Source organism: Protopterus annectens, chromosome 3.part0, assembly GCF_019279795.1.
Source record: "Protopterus annectens isolate FY-2018-M chromosome 3.part0, PAN1.0, whole genome shotgun sequence".
Classification (NCBI taxonomy): domain Eukaryota; kingdom Metazoa; phylum Chordata; order Ceratodontiformes; family Protopteridae; genus Protopterus; species Protopterus annectens.
The window spans coordinates 792,790,669-792,817,762 of NC_056731.1; the positions used below are offsets into that span (position 1 = coordinate 792,790,669).

The 27,094-nt window shown below is 40.6% G+C and overlaps 1 protein-coding gene across 1 annotated transcript in view; it reads left to right on the forward strand.

The window, feature by feature from the left end:
- The window catches only part of LPCAT1 (lysophosphatidylcholine acyltransferase 1), an 850,717-nt gene that overhangs the window by 618,781 nt on the left and 204,842 nt on the right, over positions 1-27,094 (forward strand). The window contains exons 7-8 of the mRNA XM_044065140.1: positions 8,660-8,694; positions 13,728-13,782. Coding sequence (XP_043921075.1) covers positions 8,660-8,694; positions 13,728-13,782 — 90 coding nt within the window. The remainder of the gene's footprint in view (positions 1-8,659; positions 8,695-13,727; positions 13,783-27,094) is intronic.

Genomic DNA, 27,094 nt, shown 5'->3' on the forward strand with positions numbered 1-27,094 from the left:
CTGATGTCAGGTTGTCAGTAGTATAAGTAAGGCAGCTGACGCCATTACATCAGTCTTTCTTGCTATGGAGCCTGAAGCAGAAGCAGTTCACACGAGTGCCAGTCGACCTCTACCTGAGTTTCATCTTCTGAATTGAAGCTGAAGTCTTCTAAAGCTATGTACCCCGTTGGGTATCCTTTTTTTTTTTTTTTTTTTTGCACTAACCGATGTAAGAAAAAGTTAACAATTGTCTCACCTGTGGAAAGCAAATACCACACCGAGACTTTCATTCTTATTGCATCACTTGCTTAGGTCCAAACAACAACATCCCCCGCTGTCGCTTCTGTGCTTTGTTCAATGCCAGAACTATACATCATCAGGCCCTTATTGTAGCTATTTTCGCTTACAGTCCTCGAATTCCGATATGGCTTCAGTAAGCCATCCGACAGCAGATCTTCTGAAAAAACGTAAAGATAAAGAGAGAGACAAACCGCACAGGTCCAAACCTACCGACGACTCTTCCGTTAAGCTAGTCGTCAGTTCTCCAGTCCTTAGTGAGGTGCTTTCGCAGCCCCTGTTGCCCACTTCTTTGGATTCACAGGCTGCTACGGAGACCCTTTCGGAATCCGATATGCAGCAAACCTTTTCTTTGACTAAGGATCCTGTGGTCATCTGTATCGTGAATGGGTCCGGAGCCACTGAGCAGGCACTGGCTTCTGAGGAAGTCCTTCTCACTACTGATTCTCAACACAAACCGACTTCTTTCGCGACTACCGTTCTTTCGAAAACTACTGAGTTTCTTAGGCCCAGGTTACCAACCACACCCAAGAAACCAACGACCCAATCTCAGGCACCTGCTTCCTTGCCTCAGTCTCAAATGCTTAAAATGGAGGAAGACCTTATCATGCTGATCAGGGGAAGCCAAGAAACCCCTTCCAAAAGAAGAAGAGATCTGTCCCCTGTAGTTTTGTCTGAACAGGAGTCCGAAGACTCTGATGTATCTGAGTATGAAGACATGCAACCCCTCTCTGCTTATGAGGATTCTGATGCAAAGTATTCCATTCCTTCAGCCTCTCCCCCAGAGGATTTTTCCTTTGGGGAAACCCTTTGCACCTTAAGGGAGCATTTCCAATGGGAAAGCCAGGACTACCCTCAGTCTAAAAAGAGACTCAGGGAATTCTTAGATCTTCCACAGCACAGACCCCTGGCCATCCCCCAGTCCTGGATGTTGTGGAGAATGTTTTCCTGGAATCCAGCTTAACTCCTGACACTCTCCCTCCTGCACCCAGAAAACCAGACCGGTATTACAGAGTCCCTGACTCACACAAATTTCTTTTTAAAAATCCTACTGCTGACCCTGAGGTAATTTCTCAAGGTCCTAAAGGAATTAAAGCAACTTATGCTAAGAATCCCACCCCCTCAGATAGGGATTCCTGAGCACTAAACAGATGGGGTAAAAAAGTATACACCTCAGCTACACTTGCTATCCGAGTACTAAATTGTCAGGTCCATATGCTACAATTTCAGCAACATACCCTGGAACTCCTCAAACAAAAAATGTCTTCCTTTCCTGCTTGTGCAGAATCTAAGGAGTTACAAGAGTTAATACATTCTGCAAGTCAAGTAACTAAACACACCTTGCACTGTGATTTTGACACCCTAGAAGCTTCTTGCAGGGCAACAGTCACCGGTTCTGTCTTTAGAAGGCATGCATGGCTTAAGGAACAGACCTTGCCGGACCATGTTAAAGCTAAATTATTGGATGCCCTCTTGCATAAAGACAACTTATTTGGCACCAAGGCAGAAGGGGTCTTAAAATGGATGGAAGAAAAAGCAAAATCTATGAAGACAGTTAAGGATTTCTTACAGGTCCAGCCACCCAGGTTCAGCAGGCATTGTCCCTCTAAGCAATGGTCTTTTCCTGCTCCCACCAGGTCAGTTCAGCCCAGACCCCGGGGAGCCAGACCCCACAGACAGCAGCCACAGGGAATACAGAGATCTAAGCAGAGGACTACCTCCAATTCTAAACCTGGGAGTTCTAAGCCACCCCCTCAGTAAGAACTTGCAAAGACTCTCCTCCCCCATCCCCTCCCTCTGCCCACCTCCACTTACCCCTAGGAGGAAAACTCTCCTTTCATGCAACCACCTGGGCCACCATTACCAACGACCGCTGAGGTCTCAACATAGTGTCCCAGGGATACAAATTTTCTTTCCACACCCTTCCAACTCCAAAAGGGTTCCCAGACCTACTTCAAAACCAGTGGGCAAAGACACAAAAGCAAGTCCTTTCCCTGCTCTCCATGAGGGCAGTAGAGCACAATCCTGCAGAACAGAAAGGCCAAGGTTTCTACTCCAGACTTTTTCTGGTACCCAGGAAAAAGGACACCTGGTGCCCCCATCCGCAATCTATCCATTCTAAACACCTTCCTGGCGATCCCAAAACTCAAAATGCTCACCCTCTAACAGCTGCTACCATGCTCTCCAAGGATGTTGGCTAGCCACCCTAGACCTAAAGAAGGCCTACCTCCACATTCCTATCAGGGAATCATGCAGGAAATAACTCTGCTTCAGGGCAGGATCTCAGCACTTTCAGTTCTCTCTGCGCTTTCCTTTGGCTTATCTACTGCTCCCAGAGTTTTCACAAAATGTCTGGCCCCAGCCATTGCCTTTTGCAGACAAATGAATATCCAGATTTACCCATACTTAGATGACTGCCTAATTCAGGCAGACAGTCAGGAAAAGCTGCTCAAGCACCTGGTCTTTGTAAAGTCCCTACTTACCTCCCTAAGGTACATAATCAGTGAAAAGAAATCCAAGCAGGTACCCACCCAAAGGATTATATTCCTGGGAGCAAGCCTGGACACAGCATCCCAGACGGCATTCCTTACACCAGAAAAGCAAACCTTCCTGACATCCTACTTCTCTCAACTAGCTACCAGCCCCCAACTATCTGCAAGGAAAATCCTGCAAGCTCTGGGGTTCATGGAATCTTGCATTTTACTCCTTCCATATGCCAGACTGCATATGAGGAAACTTCAGTGGTACCTAAAAATTGTTTGGTGTCAACACTCTCAAGACCTGGGATAATACCTTGCTTCAGAAAAGATTTTCTTTGGTGGGCAACAGCATGCTCTCTCAACAAAGGACACCCTTTCTCACCACCCCACGCTATCCAGACCCTCACCACAAACGCAGCAGGTTATGTCTGGGGTGCACACCTAGATGGCAGGTGTGTATACAGGGCCAATGGAGCCCACAGCAAATCCATCTGCACATCAACCAAAAAGAGATGATAGCTGTCCAGCACTCCTTAATAGCTTTCAAGCCCTTTCTCTCCCCAGGGGCTCTCCTGATCAAAACAAACAACACAGCTGTGATGTGGTATATTAACAAGCAGGGAGGGACTCAATCCTACCCTCTATGTAGGCTGACCATGACCCTTTGGCACACAGCCTCTGCCATGCAACTTCACCTGTTAGCACAATTCCTACTGGGTTCTCTCAACTCTCTGGTGGACCACTTAAGCAAAAATCTTCTGGACCCACATGAGTGGCAGCTCAACAGAAGAACCTTCGCCCTAATAACTCAGAAATGGGACACCTCGAAGTTCTACCTGTTTGCATCCCACACCAACCATCAGCTCAGCAAGTTCTGCACCAGGGAGCATCACTGCATGGCTTGGAAAGTGGATGCCCTGTCCTTCCCCTGGGTCAGTCTAGCGGTCTATGCCTTTCCTCCACTACCTCTCATCCCCAGGGTACTGTTTTAAATAAAGGAAGAAAAACCAAGGACAATTCTTATAGCTCCAGGCTAGCCTCGCCAGCACTGGTAACCCTTGCTGCTCAGCCTGTCTCCTCTGCCACCTTGGCATCTCCCTCAGATCCCAAACCTCCTGACCCAGAGGGAAGGGGAATTCATGCATCCCCAATTGCAGACACTCAATTTGGCAGATTGGCTTATTCCCTAACCCCCGATCAATCTGCCAACCTCAGCAAACAGGTTCTAGATGTTATAAGTGAGGCCAGACACCCTAGCACTAGGAAGTCTTATGCTGACAAATGGAAAAGGTTCTGCACCTGGATTTTGGCTAAGGGAGCCAGTACAACACAGCCTTCCTTCCCTGTCATCCTGGATTACTTAGCTGACCTGCTACACAGTGGACTCTCCTTTTCCTCTCTTAAATTCATGTCTCTGCTATCTCTGCTCATTTTCCCACTGAGCAGCCCCTTTTTCTCACACCCCTTGATCAAACAGTTCCTGAGAGGGGCTAGCAACTTGAGGCCACCCAGAAGAGCACCAACCCCAGCTTGGGGCCTTAACTTTGTGTTGGAAAAGCCCCCCCCTTTCGATCCTGCCTCTTCAGCAGAGCTAAAATTTCTCTCCTGGAAGACAGAATTCCTTCTGGCCATCACTTCAGCCAGAAGGGTCTCCGAGCTGCAAGCACTAATGGCTGTGGGAACCCTTCATCGTCTTCCATGCTGACAGGGTGTCCCTCAGGACTAACCCATCCTTCATGCCCAAGGTGGTGTCCAGTATGGCTCTCAACCAATCCATTCATTTGCCCACCTTTTTCCCTAACCCACAGAACAAGGCGGAAAGGATTCTTCACTCTCTAGATGTGCACAGACAGCTCAGGTACTATCTGGACAGGACTAAATCCTTCAGAAAGTCTGATCTATTGCTGGTTAGCTTTGTTACAGGGGCAGAGGGCAAAGCCATCTCCAAACAAACCATCTCCAAATGGATAGCACACTGCATCCATTTCTGCTACAAACAACATGGAAAGCATCCTTCCAAGGGGGTCAGGGCTCACTCCACCAGAGCAGCCTCCACCTCTGCAGCTTTCCTCAGAGGAGTCCCCAGCAGGGACAAACTGGAGGCTGCCACCTGGATATCTGTTCACACCTTCACCAAACATTACCACCTGCCTATCTTCTCCAAATCCAGGGCAGGGTTTGCCTCTGCAGTATTGCAGGACATCCTAGCCAGCCCCTAGTTTCCTTGACTGCCTCCACCCTTTCCTCAGCTTTGGGAATCAACCCAAATGTGATGACTGCAGCAGAGAAACACGAAGAACATAGTACAGTTGTGTACACTTACATAAATGTAGATGTTCGAGTGTATTCACTGTTGTAGTCCTGGTTTCCCTTCCCTCCCTCCATCCCCCTCTTCTTTATTCTCTTTCCTTACAAGGGACATATTGGTATTTACTTTCTACTGATAGGGTTCTTCCACCAGAACCTGGCTCCCACTTGGGGGCTCCTGACAGGTTAGGGCAAGAAAAACTGATGTAATGGTGTCGGCTGCCTTACTTATACTACTGATGACCTGACGTCAGTCCTGAAGTGACAGCAACCAACGCAGAAATACTAAGCCTCTGGTATTTGGGCCGGCCGAGGGCTACCCTGGCAGGGATAACCCAAATGTGATTACTGCAACAGTGAATATACTCGAACATCTACATTTATGGTAAGTGTACAGAACTGTACTTTCTGATTTGCAGGAATACACTCTTCAAAACTTGCTCTATGTACTGCACAACATTCTACCAGGTGACATCCTCCACATCTTCTCTCTGCCAGTTTAACCACACATTGTTGTAATGGCAATGATTTCCTGTATAATTCTGTTTTACTTTTAAGCCCTTGATAATCTGTAACAAGTCCTTAAACTCGGCATCGCCTACATCTTGCTGTCCACCATTACAGCCAGCCGGGGTCATTCTTTGTCTGATCACTTTCATTTTCAAGCAAGTGAAGCTGTCCCTCAAGGCCATGTTCCTGGTTTCTCAGTTTGTTGTACCTGATCATTTTCTCCATTCCAGAGGATTCCACCACATTCACACTCAAAATGTTTCCTAATACTATAGTTCACCCTATAGGATTTTGGAAAAAACTCAGCTGTTCTTAATTCTCTAAATACATAATTTTTTGCTAGCTATGGAGCTTCTTTGTATTTCAGTGCCTGTACCCTAGACAAAAAATTCATACATATGCAGATATATGAGAGAGAGGAAGAGATATATATGGGTGCAGTGGTAACCATCGAATCCATCCAATGTTGACATGCAAAACATCCAAGTAAAAATGCCAAACACCGACACATAACTACTAATGCACCAAGAAATGGCCAAAGTGCATGCAAAATGTAAAGTAAAACCAAAAAAACAGTGTTTTTTTCAGGGGGGGTCAAGCCCCTCCTACACCCCCCACCCCTAGATAATTGTATATACTAACTCCAAGTTTGCACAAAAACACTGGGTAAGGGCATATTCCCCAATCTCAGGAATTGTGTGATCTTGGACACCTGTTGATGATCTAATTAGTTGATCATAAATGGTCCACTAAAGGGTTGTTGACCAAATATACAGACACACCTTTTGCAGGAAACCGATGTATATCTGTTCATAAGTGGCTACTTGGCTATCAGATGAAGAGCCATTTTAAGCCTAATCAGGCTTACCCCAAATTTACCAAAATATTTCTGATGTGTCAATACCCCAATGAATTTTATGTTTATGGTTATGATATAGTCTTGTACACACCAAGTGTTCACAGGTTGTCTGTGTCCTTTAGAGACATAGGTGCCAAACCAGGGGTAGATTTGCAGTTTCCCATCCATTAGTTGATGATGCATTTCAACAGGGTTAGGAATGAGCTTTGCTTCACTTGAATGGAAAGCCAGGTCTGGGGCAATCTTTGAGAGCTGTACCTTTCCCTCCTAAATGTCCTACTTATGTCACAGACAAAGTTTAGGTCCTTAGAATGAGTATTTCTGATGGTATTTGTTTTGCCCGTGTGTAACTAATTCATCAGTGTGGGATCAGAGGATGCTTTGTAGGCTAGTCATAGACAGCTGCACATCAGTCTGTAGGAGACAGAGTACAGGGAAAGGACTTTGAGAATGATCTGCATAGGACTTGTTTTTTCTCGGTATTCTTTTTGAGAGAAACTTATGTGGTCTCTTTAGCTGCATCAAATGCCTGGTCAGGTACATGGTGACGGGTGTGTTGTACTCTGTGATTGATCTGCTGAGAGCCAAGTGTAGTGGGACAGTGACCTCCTTGGGCCTGAATGCCATGCCCTTACTTAAAATTTGTGCAGTGTGGAATGATTTTCTCACCACAGTAGACACATGGTAGTCAAATGTCATGTTACTGACATGTGTTCCCAGATCCTTGGCCACTGGATCTACTTTTAGGGGTGTATTATCAATGTGGTAATTTGCAGGGATACCCATATTTCCAAAGAGTATAATGCATTTTTATTTATGCATTTTTCACATTGCGTTTTAGTCCAGGGCTGTGGTACCAGTTGTTTGGCTGCATCAGGCCCTCTTGAATGGTATCTTTGTCATTAGGGATTCAATAACCACATGTAGTTAGCAGCCCTCTACAGACTTGGTCAGCCAGAGGGTATTCACATTTGCCTTACTTCAGAAAAGTACATGCCAAAAATGAGAGGCCTCAGCACTAGTCTCTGTGGGACTCCACTAGTTGCTGGCCTCTTTTTGGAGGTGGATTGTCCTATCCTAACTTTTTGTGTTTTATCAGTGAGACATCTGGATATCCATTGAGTGACAAATGGGTTTATGCCTAATTTTGTAAGTTTATCTATAATGCCCAATTAAGATATGTGTGTATAATTATATAGATAGATATATTTAGGTGTGTGTGTGTGTGTGTGTGTGTGTGTGTGTATGTATATATGTATACCACAACCACATTTGGTCAGCTGTACTGATGGTCAACAGGTGTGCAAGATGGACAGCCCCTGGGTAGGGGAATATTCCCTTTTCCTGCTGATTGTGCAGTCTCAGAGTTAGTATATATAATTAGTGGTGAGTATAGGGTGCTGTGCCTCTTACATGGGCAGTGCAGGGGGGCCTGTCCCCCTTGCAAAAAATTATGTTTTAAAGTTACATGGGCTGAGGGTCTTCCTCACCACATGCATACTAGGCTGTCAGTGTTTTTGACAAAGGGTGGTTTATCTTTAGGATGTCGGCATTCATGTTGGTCGACCAATTGAAAGGTAAGTCATATATTGGGAATAATATAGACCCTTTGATAACTCCTTTTGGAATGAGTAGTTGGAATGGATGTGGCTGATCCAATCCTGATTACAACATTGCAGTTGAAAAGAAAGTCTTGGAACCCGTTGCATTGGTTTTGGGCTTAGACTGCTTGCTAACAGGGACATTTTGTAAGACTTTATCAACCTAGTCAAAAATTGTGGTATGGACTATGATAATCGCACTAGTCAACTGACCTTTTCCCATAATTAGCAAGAATGTCATCAGTCATACTTCAGAGAGCTGTCAACCAAACAGTTCTTCCAGGACATTCCTGAAAAAGAAACATTTGTGCTTGGTAGTTAAGCGATGAAATACAATAGAAGGAGATGTGTTAAATTATATATGAAGTTCCTGTTGTCATCATAACACCCAAGCTTTTAATCCCTAGATGCTTATGGTATAAAGGCCAATTCTTTAGCAGCTTTGGTAGCATTTTTGTGAAACTTCTTCTTTGTAAGAGGTAAGGTTAGCACTGAGTTAGAAGTTTCTACAATTAATAGAAAGCTCACTTTAAAGGGATATACAGCCATCATTTGTTGTGCTGTGTTACTAGCATGTACTGTACATAAATTTTCTGTAGCAAGCTGAATACTGTTGTCTTTTACAGGATACAATCACATGGACATGGCAAGGACCCGGAGCGTAAGTAAAATTTGTCATTTTGTCACACATGTAGTTTCACAGTTTTATAGGAAAAGTTTCAACAGGTTTAAAGGAATTTATAGTGTCATCAGTTTATTCAGTAAATTATGTATTACACAGAAACTACTGATGTTTGTTGTAGCATTCACTGCTGGGATTCTCACCTTTGGGAAGTGGAAAACATTCTCCCACAAGCCATTTAGTTTGTTTATTGGTTTCCCTTCTTACTGTTTTGCAAAGGAGACAAGTAGCTGATCATTTTATTTCCTCAGTTGTTTAGTTCTTTGCAAATAAAAGCTCTGTTATCTATGCACATCACAGGAATTAAGAGCTGTTTTCTTATCTCCTGTGGATTAGGAAAGAAAACTGGCAAGTTATTGGTTAAGGAATGGCTCAGAAACCTCTTGAGGCATAATAGAATGTGTGTGCAAAGGGATAACCTGTCCTGGTAGAAAAGTAAGGTGTTTTTTATTTACATTAAGGTCTGGCACTCAGAGCTTCTCCTAGCGGGGCTAACAGCCACCAAAAACAATGTCCTTCAAGATAAGAAGACATGCATCTGGAGCATTTCTCCCTGGGCCTTCTCTGAAAATTGGCTCATTCCAAATTGGACTTTCCTGATGAACAAACGTTAAATAAATAAGAATTGCAGAGGATCAGAAGGAGCTGATTCAAAAGGAGCTGAGCTTAACAGAAACTGATTATAGGTTCATAGGTAGGTACTAGGCTATTTGCCCGAAGGCGTTTATAAGCCTAGCCAGATTGTGTCAGCTTTTGCCGCCCCATTAAGAATTAACTGAGCCTCGGTCAAGAAGAGCCAATGAAGTGATCGCAGGGGTGTATTTTCTGTTACCCATCCACTCATCAAGGTCTCTCTTGAAGAGTGTTAGTGAGGGGCTCTGCCTAATGTAGTTAGGAATTTTGTTCCAAAGCATGGGGAGTCTCTGTGACAGGAATCTATCCCCCCAGTATGTTCTATTTATTGTTGTGGTGAGGTTTAGCTCACTAGAGCGAGCGGCTCGCAGTGACTTGGATTTCTTTAGGTGGAGCATGTCCATCAATTCTGAGTTGGACATGGCTTTGTAAGTCAGGCAGAGATCACTTCTGAGTAAGCGATATGCCACTGAGTACAGCCAGAGTTTTTCCAGTCGGGCTGCAAAGGACATATGTTTGAGGCAAGTAATCCTCTTGGTGAGGTACTTTTGTGGTATTTCCAGCTGTTGGAAGTGTCTTGTGAGGTACATCCCAAATGGGGCAGTGTACTCTATGATGGTTCTGATGAGTGACTAGTAGAGGGGCACTATAACCTCTTTATTCCTAGATGCGAACCCTTTAGTAATTAGATGAGCTACATAGAAGGATTTCCTAACTACTTTGGCAATATGATTGTCAAAGGAGAGATTACTATCTACTTGTGTCCCCAGATCTTATTACCTCTTCTGTATTAAGGAGGCTACCACCTATGTGGTAATTCATGGGTGTTTTGTTTTTCCCAAACGGTATGACTATGCATTTTTTGGCATTTAGCTTGAGACTATGACTTTGACACCAGGTGTTTGTCTCAGTAAGGCCCTTTTGGAGAATGTCCATGTCAGCCGGAGAGTCAGTTATGGCTCCCAGTTTGCAGTCATTGGCGAACTTGATTAGCCATAGTCCTCCTGTGTTTGCCTGTACTTCTGAGAAGTATATGCCGACCGATTCTTGTGGGACACCACTTATGACTGGTTTAGAGTCGGGCCTGGAGCCCGCTATTCTTACCGTGTGAGTTCTGTCTGTAAGCCATTTGGCAACCCATCTCGTGACATAGGGGTTTATGTTCAGGCTGGTGAGTTTTTCTATAATTCCAGAGTGGGGAATGGTGTCAAAAGCCTTGGCGAGGTCAAGGTAGGCTGATGTGAACCACCTTCCCCTCATCTATGGCCTTGGTGACTGTCTAGAAGTCAACCAGGTTTAGTAGGCATGATCTGCCCTTAACAAAGCCAAACTGGGTCGGGTCAAGTGTTTGGAGGTTCCCATTGTCTTTGTTAATGAGTTCCATGATGCGCTTCATAGCCTTGCAGACCAGGCTAGTCAGTCTTATGGGGCGATAGTTAACAGGGTCAGTTGTGGCCCCTCCTTTGTGGAGTGGAATAACCGTTGCTGTGCGCCATTCTCTGGGCACGTAGCCTGTGGAGAGGCTGAGGTTGAACAGCGTGTTTAGGTGGGGGGGTTAGTTCGTTCTGTACTTCGTGCAAGACGCAGCCTGGGACACCATCTGGCCCCATTGACACTGCTTTTGGCTTTTGAAAGGGCTGTTTTCACCTGTGCATCTGTGATTTCTGGGACACTACACTTTTCCGGTATTGTTGTGGGCCCTTTTGGGGGTGAGAGGGGGGTGAAGTTTGCACTGAATCTATCTGCCAGGATGTTGGCAATATCAGTAGGTTCAGTATATTTTGTGCTATATTGCACTAGCTTAGAGCATATCTGCGAGTTGTCACTTAGATTCTTGACATAGCTAAAGAAGGCTTTGTGGTTATCTTTTGAATCCTTGGCTATTTTTCTTTCGAAGTTAGCCTTGGATGATTTCATGAGGGACCTTAGTTTCTTACTGATACTGATCAGGGATGTCTTTCCTTCTTGGGATTTGCTTTTTTTCTGAACTAGTTTCCTCCTCCTATTTTATAGCCTGTTTATGGCAGGGGTCCACCAGACTGGTTTCCTTCTCTTAGGGGAGTGAGTCTTGGTTTTGCTAGGGATGGCATGATCCATGCATCCTTGTAGGTGCTCATAGAGTACATTTGTAAAGATTCCTGCATCATGGACACTGTTTTCCTTTAGCATGGGGGCTGTGAAACGTACCACCTCTGTCTTAAGTAAGGTGAAGTTTGCTATAGAAAAGTTTTTCACTGTGGTTTCCTTGGTGGGGTGGGTGGTGTGGTGTGGACATCCAGAGTGATTAGTTTATGGTCTTATCTAACCAGTGATGGGTTGACCTCCATTGCGGAACACCTGTCGCCCATGTTGGTGATGACCAGGTCCAATATGTTTTCACCCCTTGTAGGTGGGTTTACCAGCTGATTCAGGGCATTTGAGTTGATACTTGAGCAGTTTTTCCAGTTAACGGTAGGGTAATTGAAATCGCCCAATATCAGGGTGTTCAGTAGGACCTTCATGTTTTCCAGTGTCTCCAGAATGGCGGAGTGGTGGTCCTAGGTCATGGAGGGTGATCTGTAGCAGGCCAAAGTTTGCATTGCAGATATGCCCGATGTTAGTTGCACATGGATGATCTCAGAGGTGTCATGCTGCACCACTAACCTGGAGGTGTTGCTATCCTTGATGAATATGGATACACCCTCTCCTTTTGTGTTTCAGTCCATGTTCTGTGGCCAAAATGTGTGGTATGAGTTGTAGCTTGGTAGTGCTGGGGTGCTCTGTGGAGCCTTGAACCAGGTTTCAGTTACTGCACAGATGTCGACATTCTCCATACTGAGGAGTGCTTTGAGCGCATGCATTTTGAGATTTAAACTCCTGACATTGAGTAGCATAACCCTCATTTTTTTTATTTGTGCTGTTTACGGAGATAGGTGTGACTTTTGAACCTTGTCTAAAAAAGGCACTATGGGGGCAGCAAGAGCCTTGGCCAGTATTCAAAAGCCTAGGGGTGACAGGTGCAAGCCGTCTCTTGCAAAGCAACGAGGTTTGTCAAGCATGTCGTCCCAGGCTGGCAGACACTGGATCCCCTGTGAATGACACCAGAAGCTTGGCCAATTGTTGAAATTGATCATTTTTTTCTTTATACTGCAGTATCATTCTTGGTGAGGGCAGGATGCTACTCAGGGTCAGGGTCATACCTGCCTGGGCTACATGATCACAGAGCTCTTCCATGTCTCTTTTCATGTAGTCCAGGGAGGTACGCCTCAGGTCATTCACACCAACATGACCAATGACAGAGTCATATTTGTATTTGTTCTGGAGTGACCTGTCTGAAGACTTTAAAGTACAGGGGGACATGGATAGTAGGTAAGTTATAGTAACAAGAAAATGCACTTTGAACGATGTATAGGATATGTCATTTTCATAAAAATCTGACAGGTATTCCAGGACTGTAACCAATTTAGCTTAGTTTGGGTGTAGGTTCCTGAAGGCACAAGATGGGAGAATCTTTTCCACTTCCCAAAAATGAGGACTGAAATGATGAATCTTCTGAAGCAACTTTATTTATGTTCAGTTCCTAACACAGCTGTACCTTAGTTCATGCTGAGAGGTTTCATCGGTTCATAAATTAGTACTAGGCTAACTGTCCTTGTGGGCCATTTTAAGCCTAGCCAATTACCCCATGTGAAGGTCAAACCTTGCACCTTGTGTCTGTAAGGTAAAACCTTAACCATTTTGCCAACCTCCCACCTCATCAAATTAACTTGCTGTATTTATGAGTAATTTCAGTTGATGCGTGTGAGTCAGAGGATGTAGTGCTGCCTTCACGATCTTTTATACCATTCATTTGTGTTGTACCACAGCTGTACTACCTCTGGAAGGAGAACTACAATTAGTTACTATTTTGGTTAATTTTTTACTGAAAACTTTTGACTTGTGTTTGATGGTGTAGCTAAAAGGGTCTTTCCCTGTAAAAACTTTTGACTTGTGTTTGATGGTGTAGCTAAAAGGGTCTTTCCCTGTAACACAATTAATTACATTTTAATGATTCCTTAAAGCACCTTAGTGCTGTTCTCAATAGTGACCAAAATGCTTCCATGGATCAGTATCTATGCAGATCTTTTTCCTGGAGTGCCATTTATGCAAATCCCTAAATGTTTAAAGTACCTTGCTTACAAGCTGGACAGTTTTGTGTATTAGGACACTGTTGTTTTTCCTGATATGGTTTGACATCTTTTGTGTCAGTGTTTGAAACTAGGCTTTTATTAGGGAGAGAAAATATGTATTTTCTACTCCATCTAGCATAGACAGTATTTTGCAGATTAACGTAATGATTGTGATGCAGGTTTTCATAGTGTTTGGTTTGTATTAATTGTAACTTTTCATTTTGTTTAAAGGATGGATATTCTATGGCTCAGTTTATGTCAGCTGCACAATTTTGTGGAAATTGAGGTTAGTTAAAACACTTTTAATCCTTTTTATCTCTTCTGTTATAATAATAGAGTAGTTTAGTTGTTTTTGACTTGCATGCTTGAGTTCACTGCATCAGTTGATCTATATTCCAAAAGTGAGTTTCTTATAAACATACACACACGCATCTCTACCTGTAGATACTTGCCATGTCACTTAATTGGAGTGTTTTTTGGAATGTGAGAGGAAACCAGTGACTTCAGTTGAATCTCAGAAGGTGACAGCAAGGACATGTAGACTCCACATAGAAGGTATCTTTGCTGGGACTCGAACAGGAAAACCAAGAGCTGTGAATCTGACTGCTATACCACTGTACCACCACAGTACTAACATATTTCTTAAGTCTCTATAGAGACCATTATGTTTTTTACTAATTTAAGTCACATTCGTTAGTTTATATACCATAGCTGTTTTCCTGTTATCTCACAACCATGAAAGCCCTCAGAATATTACTTAAAAGAAGTGCTAATAGTCTGTTTAAACACTGAAGTACTTTGTGATTAGGTTCATTAGTTCTGAAGCACTGTTTTATCATTTGAATCTTCTCTGTCAAGTTCCTTCTCATGTTGTATTTCTCCCTCTCCCCTTTGTACTAGTCTTTCTCCTTCCATAACATTAACCTGCCCCTGTAAATGCCTTTCATCCTGCACTCTCCATAGTCTAGTATCCCCCCTCCACCTTGCCTTTTTTTATCAGTGTAAAACCTTTCTGCATCTTTGGATGCATTGTAGTCTCATGTAAACACACACACACGTATGTATGTCACATATGTCTACACCTAACTTATCTGATGTGACACTAGCACAAGCTAGTGTCTATTCCACCAAAGGAACAGTCATTTTATAGTTCATCATTCAAAGTATACCTGTGGTCCAGCCAGAATCCATGTTAAAACACTGACTCCACATTTATCAAGTGTACTAAGTGGCCAGTCCCAAAAAATCTAATGATGTTGTAAATCTATTTGTAAATCTGGAGTTAGTTCATCAGCAAGCAGTGTTGTAAGAAGCAAATTTGAAATGTCTTGCAGTTCTGGTAGATCTGAGATGGTAATAAAGATTACAATCTCGTAATGATATTTTGGAATAAGTTAACTCTAATTCTGGCAAGATTTACTACTCTGCATCGTGTAAGGCTTTCAACCCTAAGTGTAATCTGCCTCTTATAAGATGTTAATGAATGGAAAGTAGGGCTAAAAGTTGAAGTATGTCAGAATATAAGTATCGTATAGACATCTAGTACATTTTTTCTACCCTGTTGTGGGAACCTGAATAATTGGCCTAATGTAAGTTACAGATAATCTTATAAGTAAATCAGTTTATCTAGACTGAAATCTTCTGAAAGTGTAGCTACATACCTGTAGGGCTTTAGATTTGACCACTGAAGTTTGGCTTTAAAATTCAGTTTGAGGTCAACATAGACACAAATTTAGTTAAATAAAGAAATGCTGACAGCAAAAGTGTTCCCAAATAAGATGCAATGATTGTGGATTGTATGCTCTAATTGTGTGTGTGTGTGTCTGTTTAATATGGAAGAATAACCGCAGCAGGGTTAGCCCAGTGGTGCAAACATTGGCTCTAGATTGTCATTGTAGGCATCCTGACCTTATGTGCAAAATTGGGAAAGGGAGAGATGGATGGATTGATTGCTTTTTTTTTTTTTTTATGGACTCAAAGGTCATGAAATTGCATTTACTAAAGTTGATGTTAAACCCATTCATATTCAGACATTTTAGTATAATAGGAAGATGGTTATTGAACACATAATCAGTGTTATTAGTAATAATGTATCATAAGCTGATATCATCTGCATACTGGGCAAGCCAAATACTTTTTCTGTAATAACATGGAGCAGTCCCTCAAACAAAAGTTGAATAATTTTGATAGTAAACAATTTAAAACAAAGAAATTGCAACTTGAAAATGTATATTTAAGGGAATACATACAGAGTGGCGTAGCACCTAAAGGCTTATGAATATGGCACTATCCCACAGATCTAAAAGTTAATTCATCACTGCAAATAGAGTTGCTGCGGATGTTTGATCGGCATGGGTTTGAGTTTTTAGAGTTGCTGATCCAGCATAATCAAATAGAAATTGATGCTCTTTTGGTAGATCTGCGCAAGATGCAGAGTGAATTAATGAAGGATGTGTACTCTGAGGAAACTGAATCTCAAAATATATCTTGGTAATAATTTACTGCACAGCAAAGAGTTTTATATAGCCAGTACGTATAACCCTCCCCTACATCCACTGTTGTCCATATGTGAGAAAGTATATGAACTGGACATAAGGCATTTAAAAAATAAAAAAGACGTACGGTTTAAGGATAATTTAACCAAAAATTAAAGAATTACGTTATCATATTTAGCCAAACAAATATCAGGATAATGAAACCTGGTAAAGGGGGAGGTTTAGTTATTATGGATCAATATGATTACAACAATCGAGTAGTAAGTATTTTATCCACAGATACGTATGAACTTATAAAAAAGAAAATGAAGTGTTTATGGCCTTTAAAAATTGTTAATTTATTGCAGGACATGTTTTTGGAGAGAAGAATTGATTTAGAGTTGTATAACTGTCTCACGATGGTATCACCAACAATATCAATAATGTCTAGGGCATCAAAGATTCATAAGAGCATACAGGATCCACCATTAAGACCAATAGTTAATGGTTGAAATTCCGCAACATATACTTGTGCTAAATATCTAGATAGGAAGTTGAGAAAGTAAGTTGAAAAGGAAAAACAAATCTGTAAGGACTCATGCCAATGTTTACAGTTATTAAACAATATAGAATATACGGATGAATTTATTTTTTTGATTATAGATGTTAAAGATCTTTTCTCTGTAATTCCACAAGAACAGGGTATATTGGAAATTAGCAAGTGCCTTCATGCACAGGGAGTGTCCCAAGAGGAAATTAATTTATATGTTGATCTTTTTGAAATAGTTCTGTATAATAATATATTTTTTGAGGGAAACTATTATTTACAAAACGTAGGGGTAGTGTTGGGTTCTTCTTGTGGTATGGTGTTTGCTAATTTGGTTAGGATTTGTTGAGAAAGTTTTGTGTTAACAAATGAGGAATTTATCAAGCATATTAGATTGTACTTATATTACCTAGATAATATTTTTATATTATGGACAAGTAGCAATGAGAGATTACATCAGTTTATGAATTATCTTAATACCATCACACAGCTTTTGGCATTTACTTTTAATGTAGCGCTGAATGACATCAACTATTTGGATGTAAATTTAAGAAAGGATGGTAGTAATGGAAGGTTGACTTCCAGTATACATAGAAAAGCCACTTACTCAGATTCATTCCTACATTACCAGAGTACACATCCTGTACATCATAAAAGATCAGTAATAAAGGGCCAGCTGGTCTGAGCAGCCAGAATGGTTATTTTGGATGCTGATTTTGAGGAAGAATGTGATAAATTAAGGGAAATATTTACCTCTAGGGGGTACCCACTTAGTTTATTTGATGAATTATGTTTAGAAGTTATTAATAAGAGACAGAGAGAACATTTTGTACCAGTATTAAATAGTAAACGTATTAACGTGATTAAAACTGATAAGCATGTGATAAGTAAGGGGGAGGTCCCCATGGGGTTTATCACGACATTTTCCACTGATATTATAAACTCAAATACATTTTTAATAGGAATTGGGTGTTGATTCAGGAAGATAGTTATTTGAGGGATGTGTTAAGTGATAAACCAAGGATGATAGCAAGAGGCGGAGCTAACATAAACAAGTTATAGGAAATAAGAATTAGAGGGTCTACTAAATTTAAGAAATATAGAGGGATGAAAAAATGTGGAATGTGCAAGTTTTGTAAGTATATTTTTGTGGGTGAACAATTTCAGATTAGAAACGCAAATTATTATATTAAAGACTCATTTAATTGCATGAGTAAGAGTATGGTATATTTAGCCTCATGTAAGGAATGTCCCTGTTATTACTTGGGTAAATCGGAGAGAACTCTAAAAGAAAGAATATATGAACATTTATATGCAATAAAGAAAAGAAAATTGACTAAAGTATTAGCAAAACACTTGGCATGTCATCAGAAACATACATTTAGCTTTTTAATTATTGAGCAATTGGCGGAGAACCCCAAAGGGAGGCCATGGGCTCTGCAGTTGGAAAAGCACAAATTAATGTGGTAGTTGAGGTTAGAAGCCTATATATGGCCTGGTATTAATGAGTACAGTTCCATGAGTAGTATTTTAAAATTAAAAGCACTGAATAGATAGGTATGCTATAGTTATAATTATGCATATATGTCTTTTAAGTATGTATTATCGTTAATGTTATGATCATTATTATTGATGGTTATTACTACTACTATTTATTTTTGTTGGAAATTGAAGTAGGTTGTAGGTTGCATATATGTATTATATTTAATATAGTTAATACATTTATTTTATTATTGCAGGTATGCATTGTAATTATTAATTTGTTTTGAAGGGAAATATTTTTACATTTACATTTAGTTGACATTTGGATGACATTTCCGGTTTTGTAGGGAATTGGCGGGCTTTTTAAACAATTTAGATGTAATTAGGACATAGTGAAGTTGTCTGATAAAGTTTAACAGTATTTAAACGAAAGCGCCAACCTTTTAATATGATAAGAGTTTTGGTTCAGTTAAGTGTCCGTCTGCCTGCTCAGTTTTTTGTTTTGTTTTGTTTTTTTAATACTTTTGTGTATAGGCAGAAAGGAAAATACCACGTTTAAAATTACTGAACCTAAAATAGATCCTTGAATGACCCCCTGGAAGAAGATCAACTCTTTGTGAGTAATGACTGCTAATTTTTGCATTAAATTGCTTGTTACAGAGCTAAGAGTTAATCCAGTTTAATATAAAGGTAGTCATACCAAGTCTCATAATGAATTCAGTAATGAATGTGGCAGCCTTATCAGTGGCTTTGGAGAGATTTGAATAGGCCACAGTAACATCCAGTCTCTTATCTAGAGCCCTACTAACAACATTTTAAAAACTGATTGGGGGGGAGATGCAGAGCCCCCCATAAACCTTTGCTGACAGATATCCAGCACAGCACCATGTCCAGTATTACCTCAAGTAAGTTCAGCAGCATTCTTTCAAAATATTTTCTAAATAAGGAAGTTAGACTGATTGGACAGTAATTGTCCACCATAATACAACTCCCATTTTTATAACTTGGAATGATGTTAGTCTTTTCCAAGGAAGATGGAACAGTGCATTTATGCAATAGAATGCTAAAAATGATGGTAGGGCAACCATGTGTGTCCCTAGATGTTTAAATAATGTCAGCTGTGCCATCCAGCTTATTGCCCAAGAACCCACAGCCATGTTTTCAGTAATATGAAGACAATGTAAACTATCGGAAGGATAACGGGTGTTATCTTGACTAGTCAATGAGTGCGAGATGTCCCTTCTAGTGGAACATATAGGGGCCAGAAGGTAGGTACTTGGTAAGGTGCAAAGTGCTTGGAAAACAAAACAGCCATTTCTGCAAGGTTGCTAATTAAAGTGCCATTATTAGAAAGGAGATCTGTGTGGGTACAACAACCTTGTGCATAGCTAATGCGACTGTAGAACATTTTTGGGTTCTTATTGTAAGAAACATGTTTTCTGTATGATTTGCCTTACACTCACGAATGAGTGTTTTCAATTTTTTACTGCCAATATTGACGCTAATTTTAGTTTGCTATGTTTTATACAGTCTATAGTTTGCTTCTTCTTTTGCAAGTTGCTGATATGATTATTCCATGAAACAGGAGTGGTCACACTCAGACTCAAAGATTTATCTTTGTTAACAAGGGTAGCGGGACTGATCCACAAAGAAAACCCCTATGTCACTAGATGGATTGCAAACTGGCTCAAGGACAGAACCCACATGGTTAGAATTGCTGGAGCCATGTCAGACTCCAAACCAGTTACAAGTGGTGTCCCACAAGGCTCAGTCCTGGGACCTCTCTTGTTCGGTATATATTTCTCGGAGGTACAGGCCAGCATGGAAGGACTGTGGCTGACCAAGTTCGCAGATGACTGCAAACTGGGCACCATAATCGACTCTCCAGCCGACACAAGCATCCTCCAAAAGGGCCTCATAGAAACAGACAACTGGTGCCAGAGCCATGGCCTCAAGCTAAATGTCAAAAAGTGTATAGTCATCCCCTTTGGCAAAAACAAAGTGCCCACAAATTACCACATAGGTGGTAATCCATTAAGTACAGAAGAAGTAATTAGGGACCTGGGGACCCAAGTTGATAACAATCTCTCATTTGACAACCACGTGGCCAAAGTAGTTAGAAAAACATTTTATATAGCCCACCTAATCATAAAGGGATTCACATCTAGATCAGGGGAGGTCATCGTGCCTCTTTACTCATCCCTCATCAGGCCCATAATTGAGTACAATGCCCCTTTTTGGATGTACCTTACCAGACACCTGCAGCAACTGGAAAGACCCCAAAAGTACCTCACCAAGAGGATCAAAGGGCTCAAACAGATGCCATATGCTGCCCGGTTAAAGAAACTCCAGCTCTACTCAGTGGCATACCGCCTGTTCACAGGCGATCTGTGCCTGACGTATAAAGCCATGTCCAACCAGGAATTAATGGACATGCTGCACCTCAGAAAATCCAAATCCCATCGAGCTACGCTCGAGAGACTTGAACCTCAGCACTGAAATAAATAGGACATGCTGGAGGGACAGATTCATAACCCAGAGGCTCCCTTCACTCTGGAATAAAATCCCAGTCCAGGTTAGGCAGAGTCCCTAATTGACTCCCTTCAAGAGGAATCTTGATGAGTGGATGGGAGATCGTAGGTTTACCCCGGGTATCACTTCTGTGTCACTGTTAGACAGAGACACAGTATACTAACCTCGAAAAAGGGCATAGCAAAATAAATTTAAAATGGGTGGCGAAAGCCAAACACATTCTGGCTAGGCTTATAAATGCCCTAGGGCAGATAGCCTAGTATGAACCTATGAACCTATTTCATCCAAAGCTCTGGAAGTTACAAAAAATATGAGCTAAGTTTGGAATAAAACAATGAAGCAGCAGTAATGATACATGCATTAAGAGTAGAAAATTGATATAAAGAGAGCTTGGAAACATTATTCAATGGAATAGTTTGAAAAGTCAACCGTTGTGTGGATTGCAGTATCAGTGCATGAACTGTACAAACATGGCTACAAAAGAGTTAATTACGAGTAATCAAGAGAGATAAATATAGAATTACAGTGTACAATGTGAGGAGTTAAGAGTAACGAAAGGTTGTAGGAAAAGCGGTTAGATGCTTGTGATGGACATTATACCAGGGAGGGTAACAGTGTAGCAGGAGTTGCAGTTGAACATACTTGGTAAGAAGGGTTAGCTGGATGAACTTGAGCTACAGGTAGCTTGAAGCAAGTAGAAGATGCCCTTTTTCTTAGGAATGTTAGTTTTTCTGTGGATTTGTTATAAATGAGTATGTTGTGGATTACTTTGGGGTAAGAGTCCTACCAGCTTGATGCCAGGATATTGAAGGTGTGGGCAGTTCACAACAGCAAGTTTGTTGGTTTTATAAGTGTAGGTCACTGCTGACATAGAAATGAAGTAGACAGATTATTTTTTTTCCTTCACCTGTGATTTAGCATTATTTTGTATGAGGCAGAGTACTGGCAGGTTGCTAACTCTTGCAGGGAACAAGTGCCCACTGAAGCATTGTGCAGTGATTGCCATCATTTTGTGAAAGGACTTTGACTTTGTAGGATTTGTTGGAGTATTTTGGAGGCCTTTGCCTGTCTATGGAAAAAAACCCACTGGTAAGGCATATTATAGCTGAAGCTGTAGGATGTTTTTACATATCGACATCTTTCCTGTACATGTGAAAAAGTGTGAGATTTTGGGACAGGCAAGGAGACTGGAGATGACTTTTTACTTAAAGTTGGTTATGTGTTTAGGCAAAGATAAAGGGTTACACCTAGGTATTTGAATGATAAGACATGCTCTGTCTTGGTTGGCTATATCTTAAAGATTTAAAACAGTGAGTTAATTTGTATATTATTTTATTGGACATTAAAAAAGTAGCGTATTTTCTTTGTTTTAGGGTAAACTGCGTATGGAGTAACTGTGACGGTAGGTTGTGGGGCATGTGTGCTGGAGTCTTAGTACATTTGTAATGTGGTTGGTGGCATTATTGTAGATGGCCATAGCATGAGTACAGAGGATGATAATGTTTATTTTTGGTTGATTAGTAATGTCACAATGAAAAAGTTGAATAGGACAGTACAAGTGTTAGTTCTTGAGGAACAACTGAAGTTTTTTTTTTTTTTTTTTATGGTGAAGTACAGGAGTTGTATTGAAGAGCAAAAGGTATTGCTTGATGAGTGGTTGGAGAAGCAGTCTAAAGTAGAGGTCCTGAAATTTGTTTGTGTGATTTAAGAATGCTTTAGACAGATAACAGAGTACCTAAAAGATTAATTGAACTTGCTGCCCTGGCTTACTCAACACGTCACCTAAAAAACCATCATACTTGCAGTCGTTAACATAGACAGGACTAAATTGCCCCCCTCATCCTGTACCCATAGTCTCAACCTCCATGGATTTCACCAACACATTTCTACCCCCACTAGAACTAACAAAAACTCCCCTTCTGGACCTATTCTTGACTGGATTCTTACCTCAGCTCCCAACCATTACCATAACCCTGGCCTACTTTCAAACTCTTTAAGTGATCACTCCCCAACCTTTATTCATAGATTCACCTAACATTTTCCCAACGACATTACTTGCAGAATATGCCAGAAACTCACCCACTTTGACCCAGACAATTTTAAGTCTAAATTATCTGGCATCAATTGGTCCTTCCTATACCACCTCCCTGTCAATGAAGCTGTAAAGTCCTTCAATACGATTTTACTTGACAGTTTTGATTCTGTTGTTCCTTCCAGAAAAATCCGAATTAAATCCAACTATGCCCCCGGCTTACAAAACAAACCCGACTGATTATGCACAAAAAAGATAGCACCTAAAAATCCTGGGTTAAAAATAAATCCCCTCCCTTACTTCAGACGTAAAAAGAGCTCAGAACCCAGACAAAAAAAATAGTCATCAAAGGTAAGACAGCTTATTTTTTCTCTAACCAACACAGCCCTCACAAAAATCCCAAAAAATTCTGGGCCTCCACAACAACCTGCTCCACCCAGGTAAACCTACTTCTCCCAACCTCTTTTAGCATAACACTGCCACTGAAACTGCCACTCTCCTCAACAGCTATTTCATAGAAACTATCCAAAAGCTCACACAAAATAGAGGGGTTGAGTGAGATGTACCATCACCTCTTAACAAAACTCTTCCCAATACATTTTCTTTCCAACCAGTCCCAGTTTCCACTATTAAATCTCTTCTAAATAAACTTAAGCCTTGCTCTCCCTCTGCCTACCAACTACCCTCCTACTTCCTAAAAATAGCTGCATAATCCATCGCCTACCCTGTCACTATACTTATTAATCATTCCATTTCTGAGGCCCTTGTCCCAGATATCTGGAAATCCTTTTATACAATCCCTCTTCACAAAGGCTGCAACTCTACTGATCCCTCAAATTTAGGCCTATTGATATCCTGTCCCCTCTCTCTAAAGGCAGCAATCTCCCTACTCCTACCCAACATGGCTTTAGACCCTACCATAGCACAGCCACAGCATTACTCAACTTTACTGAAACAATAGCTGAAGCCCGTGACAATAACTTGCTCATCTCCTGTCTATTCCTTGATCTTTCAAAGGCCTTTGATACTGTCTCTCACTCTAAACTCCTTACTAAACTTTCTGATCTACATCTCTCATCCTCCTCCATCAACTGGTTCTCTAGCTCCCTGTCCAGCAGACAGCAGTCTATCCGCTGGCAAACTATCCTTTCTCCATTCCTCCCTGTAAATACTGGAGTTACCCAATGATCGATTCTAGGCCCCCTTCTGTTCAACATATTCACTAGCAAACTTCACTCTGCTACTAACCTCTCTACATTTCTACAATATGCCGATGACTCCACCCTTACCGCCTGTGCCCACAACATCCCTGAACTCCTAGCTCCCACTCAACAAACCTTCACCTCTGTCGAAACCTGGCTCTGATAACCAATTAATACTAAATCCAAAAAAACTAAATTCCTTTTCTTCCCTAAAACACTCACCCAGCACAAACACTCTTTCTCTATCACCTCTCTTAATAACACCATCATCAAACCTGAACCCCATACCAAATTATTTGGAGTAATTATTAATGAACTAAAATTTGATACTCCTATCCAACATTGAATAAAAAAGACCTACCAGAAACTCAGACTTCTCTATCGTAACCAGAAATTTCTGTCACCTTACTCTGTCTTCTCTATGCTGTCCCTGTCCTTACTAATGTTCAAACTTCATTTATCACTAAACTAGAGCAAACTTATCACAAAATAGCCAGGTTTGCCTCTGATCTCCCCTATAAATCCCATCACTGTCTCACCATTAAATCACTTCATTGGCCAGAATTCTCTTAACAACTACTTCTACTCCAACTTCACATTGCACACTCCCTCAAAACATACGAAGCATTCATCAAAAACAAAGAGAACTTAATTTTTCTTCAGAGTACATGGTTTTCTACTCTTGTCTAATCCCCTCTTGATCTAGCATCTTCTCTTCTCAACTTTAACTCTTTTTCCATATTCTACTCTTTACTTCCTTGTACTTGCCAAATATACCTTTATACCTCCCTCTCCCCTCACTTCCATAGCATATATATTCATATATATCTTTATTTAAAAAGAAAAAAAGAAAAAAAAAATATTTTGATTGAATGGTTTATCTATTTGTATGTACTTCATGTATGATATTCTTTAGACCTGTCAGTTGTTATTTAACCTACTCTATGTACAGATATTCTCTGTTGGTTTTCTTATTAGTAATTTTATTTTTTTACTCATTTTTATTTTTGATTTGCTTTTTATTGTAAAAATATGTAATACTTAAGCTTTTCTCCTCGTGTCTCCACTGAAAATGGGCCACTGGCTCAGTTGGACTAACCCGGTTAACAAATGTCAATATATAAGTAAATAAATAAAATAAGTCAATACAAGTTAGGGCATTTGGGGTGTTTTTTGATTTTAGAATGTTTAGTTAGGCGATTTACCTCCTTCCAGGAAAATCTGGGTTTTGAAAAAAGTGCTGTAAGGTTATAAAATTGCTTGGTAAACTTCCTGCATATTACATTAGTGTACCATTTGTTCAAATTCATTAGGGCATTATTTATACTCTTTCAATGTAAATGGCATCTTCAGGCCAAACCAGTGTAAATACTATTATAAACTGCCAGTGGACTTTTTTTCCTGTAATGTGGAATCAACATAAATGAAACTGCCAAACATGAAGGCTTAACCTTAGCTTTTCCATTTTAAAGTAATATATAAAATTCTGTTAATGATTTAAACAACCCTTCTGGTAACTATAGCTGTCTGTAAACTGTAAATTATGAACTGGTAATGCCTGCTAAGTGTAACATATAGCAAATTGTTCTGTGATGTAAACTAACAAATTGAACTTTTGTACTGCCTAGTGACCTAATCATGCTTGAGAACTGTTTTGGAGCAGCCCACCTTCCAGTCAACAAATCAAGTGAATATTAAGAATTAGGTCCATTTTGCTGGTAATGCTGTTTTCCAGTTGGATGGATGGGTGGAGCTGTGACTTTAATGTCCTTTTATTTTTGTTTTAAATTTTCTTCTAATTTGTTTTTAAATGTTATTTTCAGGGGATTGATTTATGACAGTATAGTGGATTTTGTGTGGGTTAAGTGAACATTTTTTGTATGTGCAATTTGTGAAAGTTCATTTTCTAGTATAAATTAGGCTGAGGTACTGTGATTGTTTACAGTGTTTTATGACACATGCAGACTAGTAATACATGACTGGTGGTGTGCATCGAGTGATGATGAATAAAATATCTTTGTATCTGACAAGACATATTCATCATACCATTCAGTGTACATTGTTAGCATTAATATGGAATATTTTGTGTCTGTGGTATAATGAATGAAATATGATTACTAGGGCTTTAGAGAATCAGTTAAATGATGACTGACACAACATTGGGTTACAGAACAAGTTCCCATACCTCACGGTACCAAATACCTCATAAATGCACCCCATGCCCCTCACATAGTCCATTTATCACCGTTTCAGTTTTGTTTATATATTTTCCATAAGTTTCAGGAAATGGAGTTTTGGATGTGTATGTGTGCATGTGTGTGTCTATATGTACATGTGCATGCATGTGTGCTTGCATGTACTGCAAATATACTTAGGAAAAAAATCCTTCTACCTTGCCCTTGTCATTACCAGAGGCATTTCCTGTTGGTCCAAGAATGTGACCGTCTCTATCTATTCAAATATACTTAGGAAAAAAATCCTTCTACCTTGCCCTTGCCATTACCAGAGGCATTTCCTGTTGGTCCAAGAATGTGACCGTCTCTATCTATTCAAATATACTTAGGAAAAAAATCCTTCTACCTTGCCCTTGTCATTACCAGAGGCATTTCCTGTTGGTCCAAGAATGTGACCGTCTCTATCTATTCAAATATACTTAGGAAAAAAATCCTTCTACCTTACCCTTGTCATTACCAGAGGCATTTCCTGTTGGTCCAAGAATGTGACCGTCTCTATCTATTCAAATATACTTAGGAAAAAAATCCTTCTACCTTGCCCTTGTCATTACCAGAGGCATTTCCTGTTGGTCCAAGAATGTGACCGTCTCTATCTATTCTTTCATCATCAAACAAGGCACAGACTACAGCTTATCATTTAGAATGCACCTCTCCAAACACCGTAGCCAACTAGAGATACCCCACAACATTTTATAAATAAGAAAAAAACAAAATCAAAGGTCTAAATCTGGGCAGTCTAAAAACCCTCCTGATTTTTATCTGTCTTGCTCTGGCTCCTCTGTGGTGATTTCTGCCTTTCCTTTTGTGCTATGAAACATCCTGTTTTACTAGATCTCTTCTACCTAAGAAATATTAGTAATGCTAAAACAGTCATTCCAATGATGGCCTTTATCATATCATAAAAAAGGCCTCTGTGAGAGATAAGTTCCTCACCCAAAGAATCCCTTACTTGTAGAATAAGCGCACTGTGCATGTCAAACAATTGAACTTAACACATGGACCTCCTTCAAGTTTTTCCTTGATGATTGGTTGGTTCCCCGCAAATTTACTTCTGAGGTAAGCAGTCAGGCCATCATTAGTGGATAGACTTGCCAC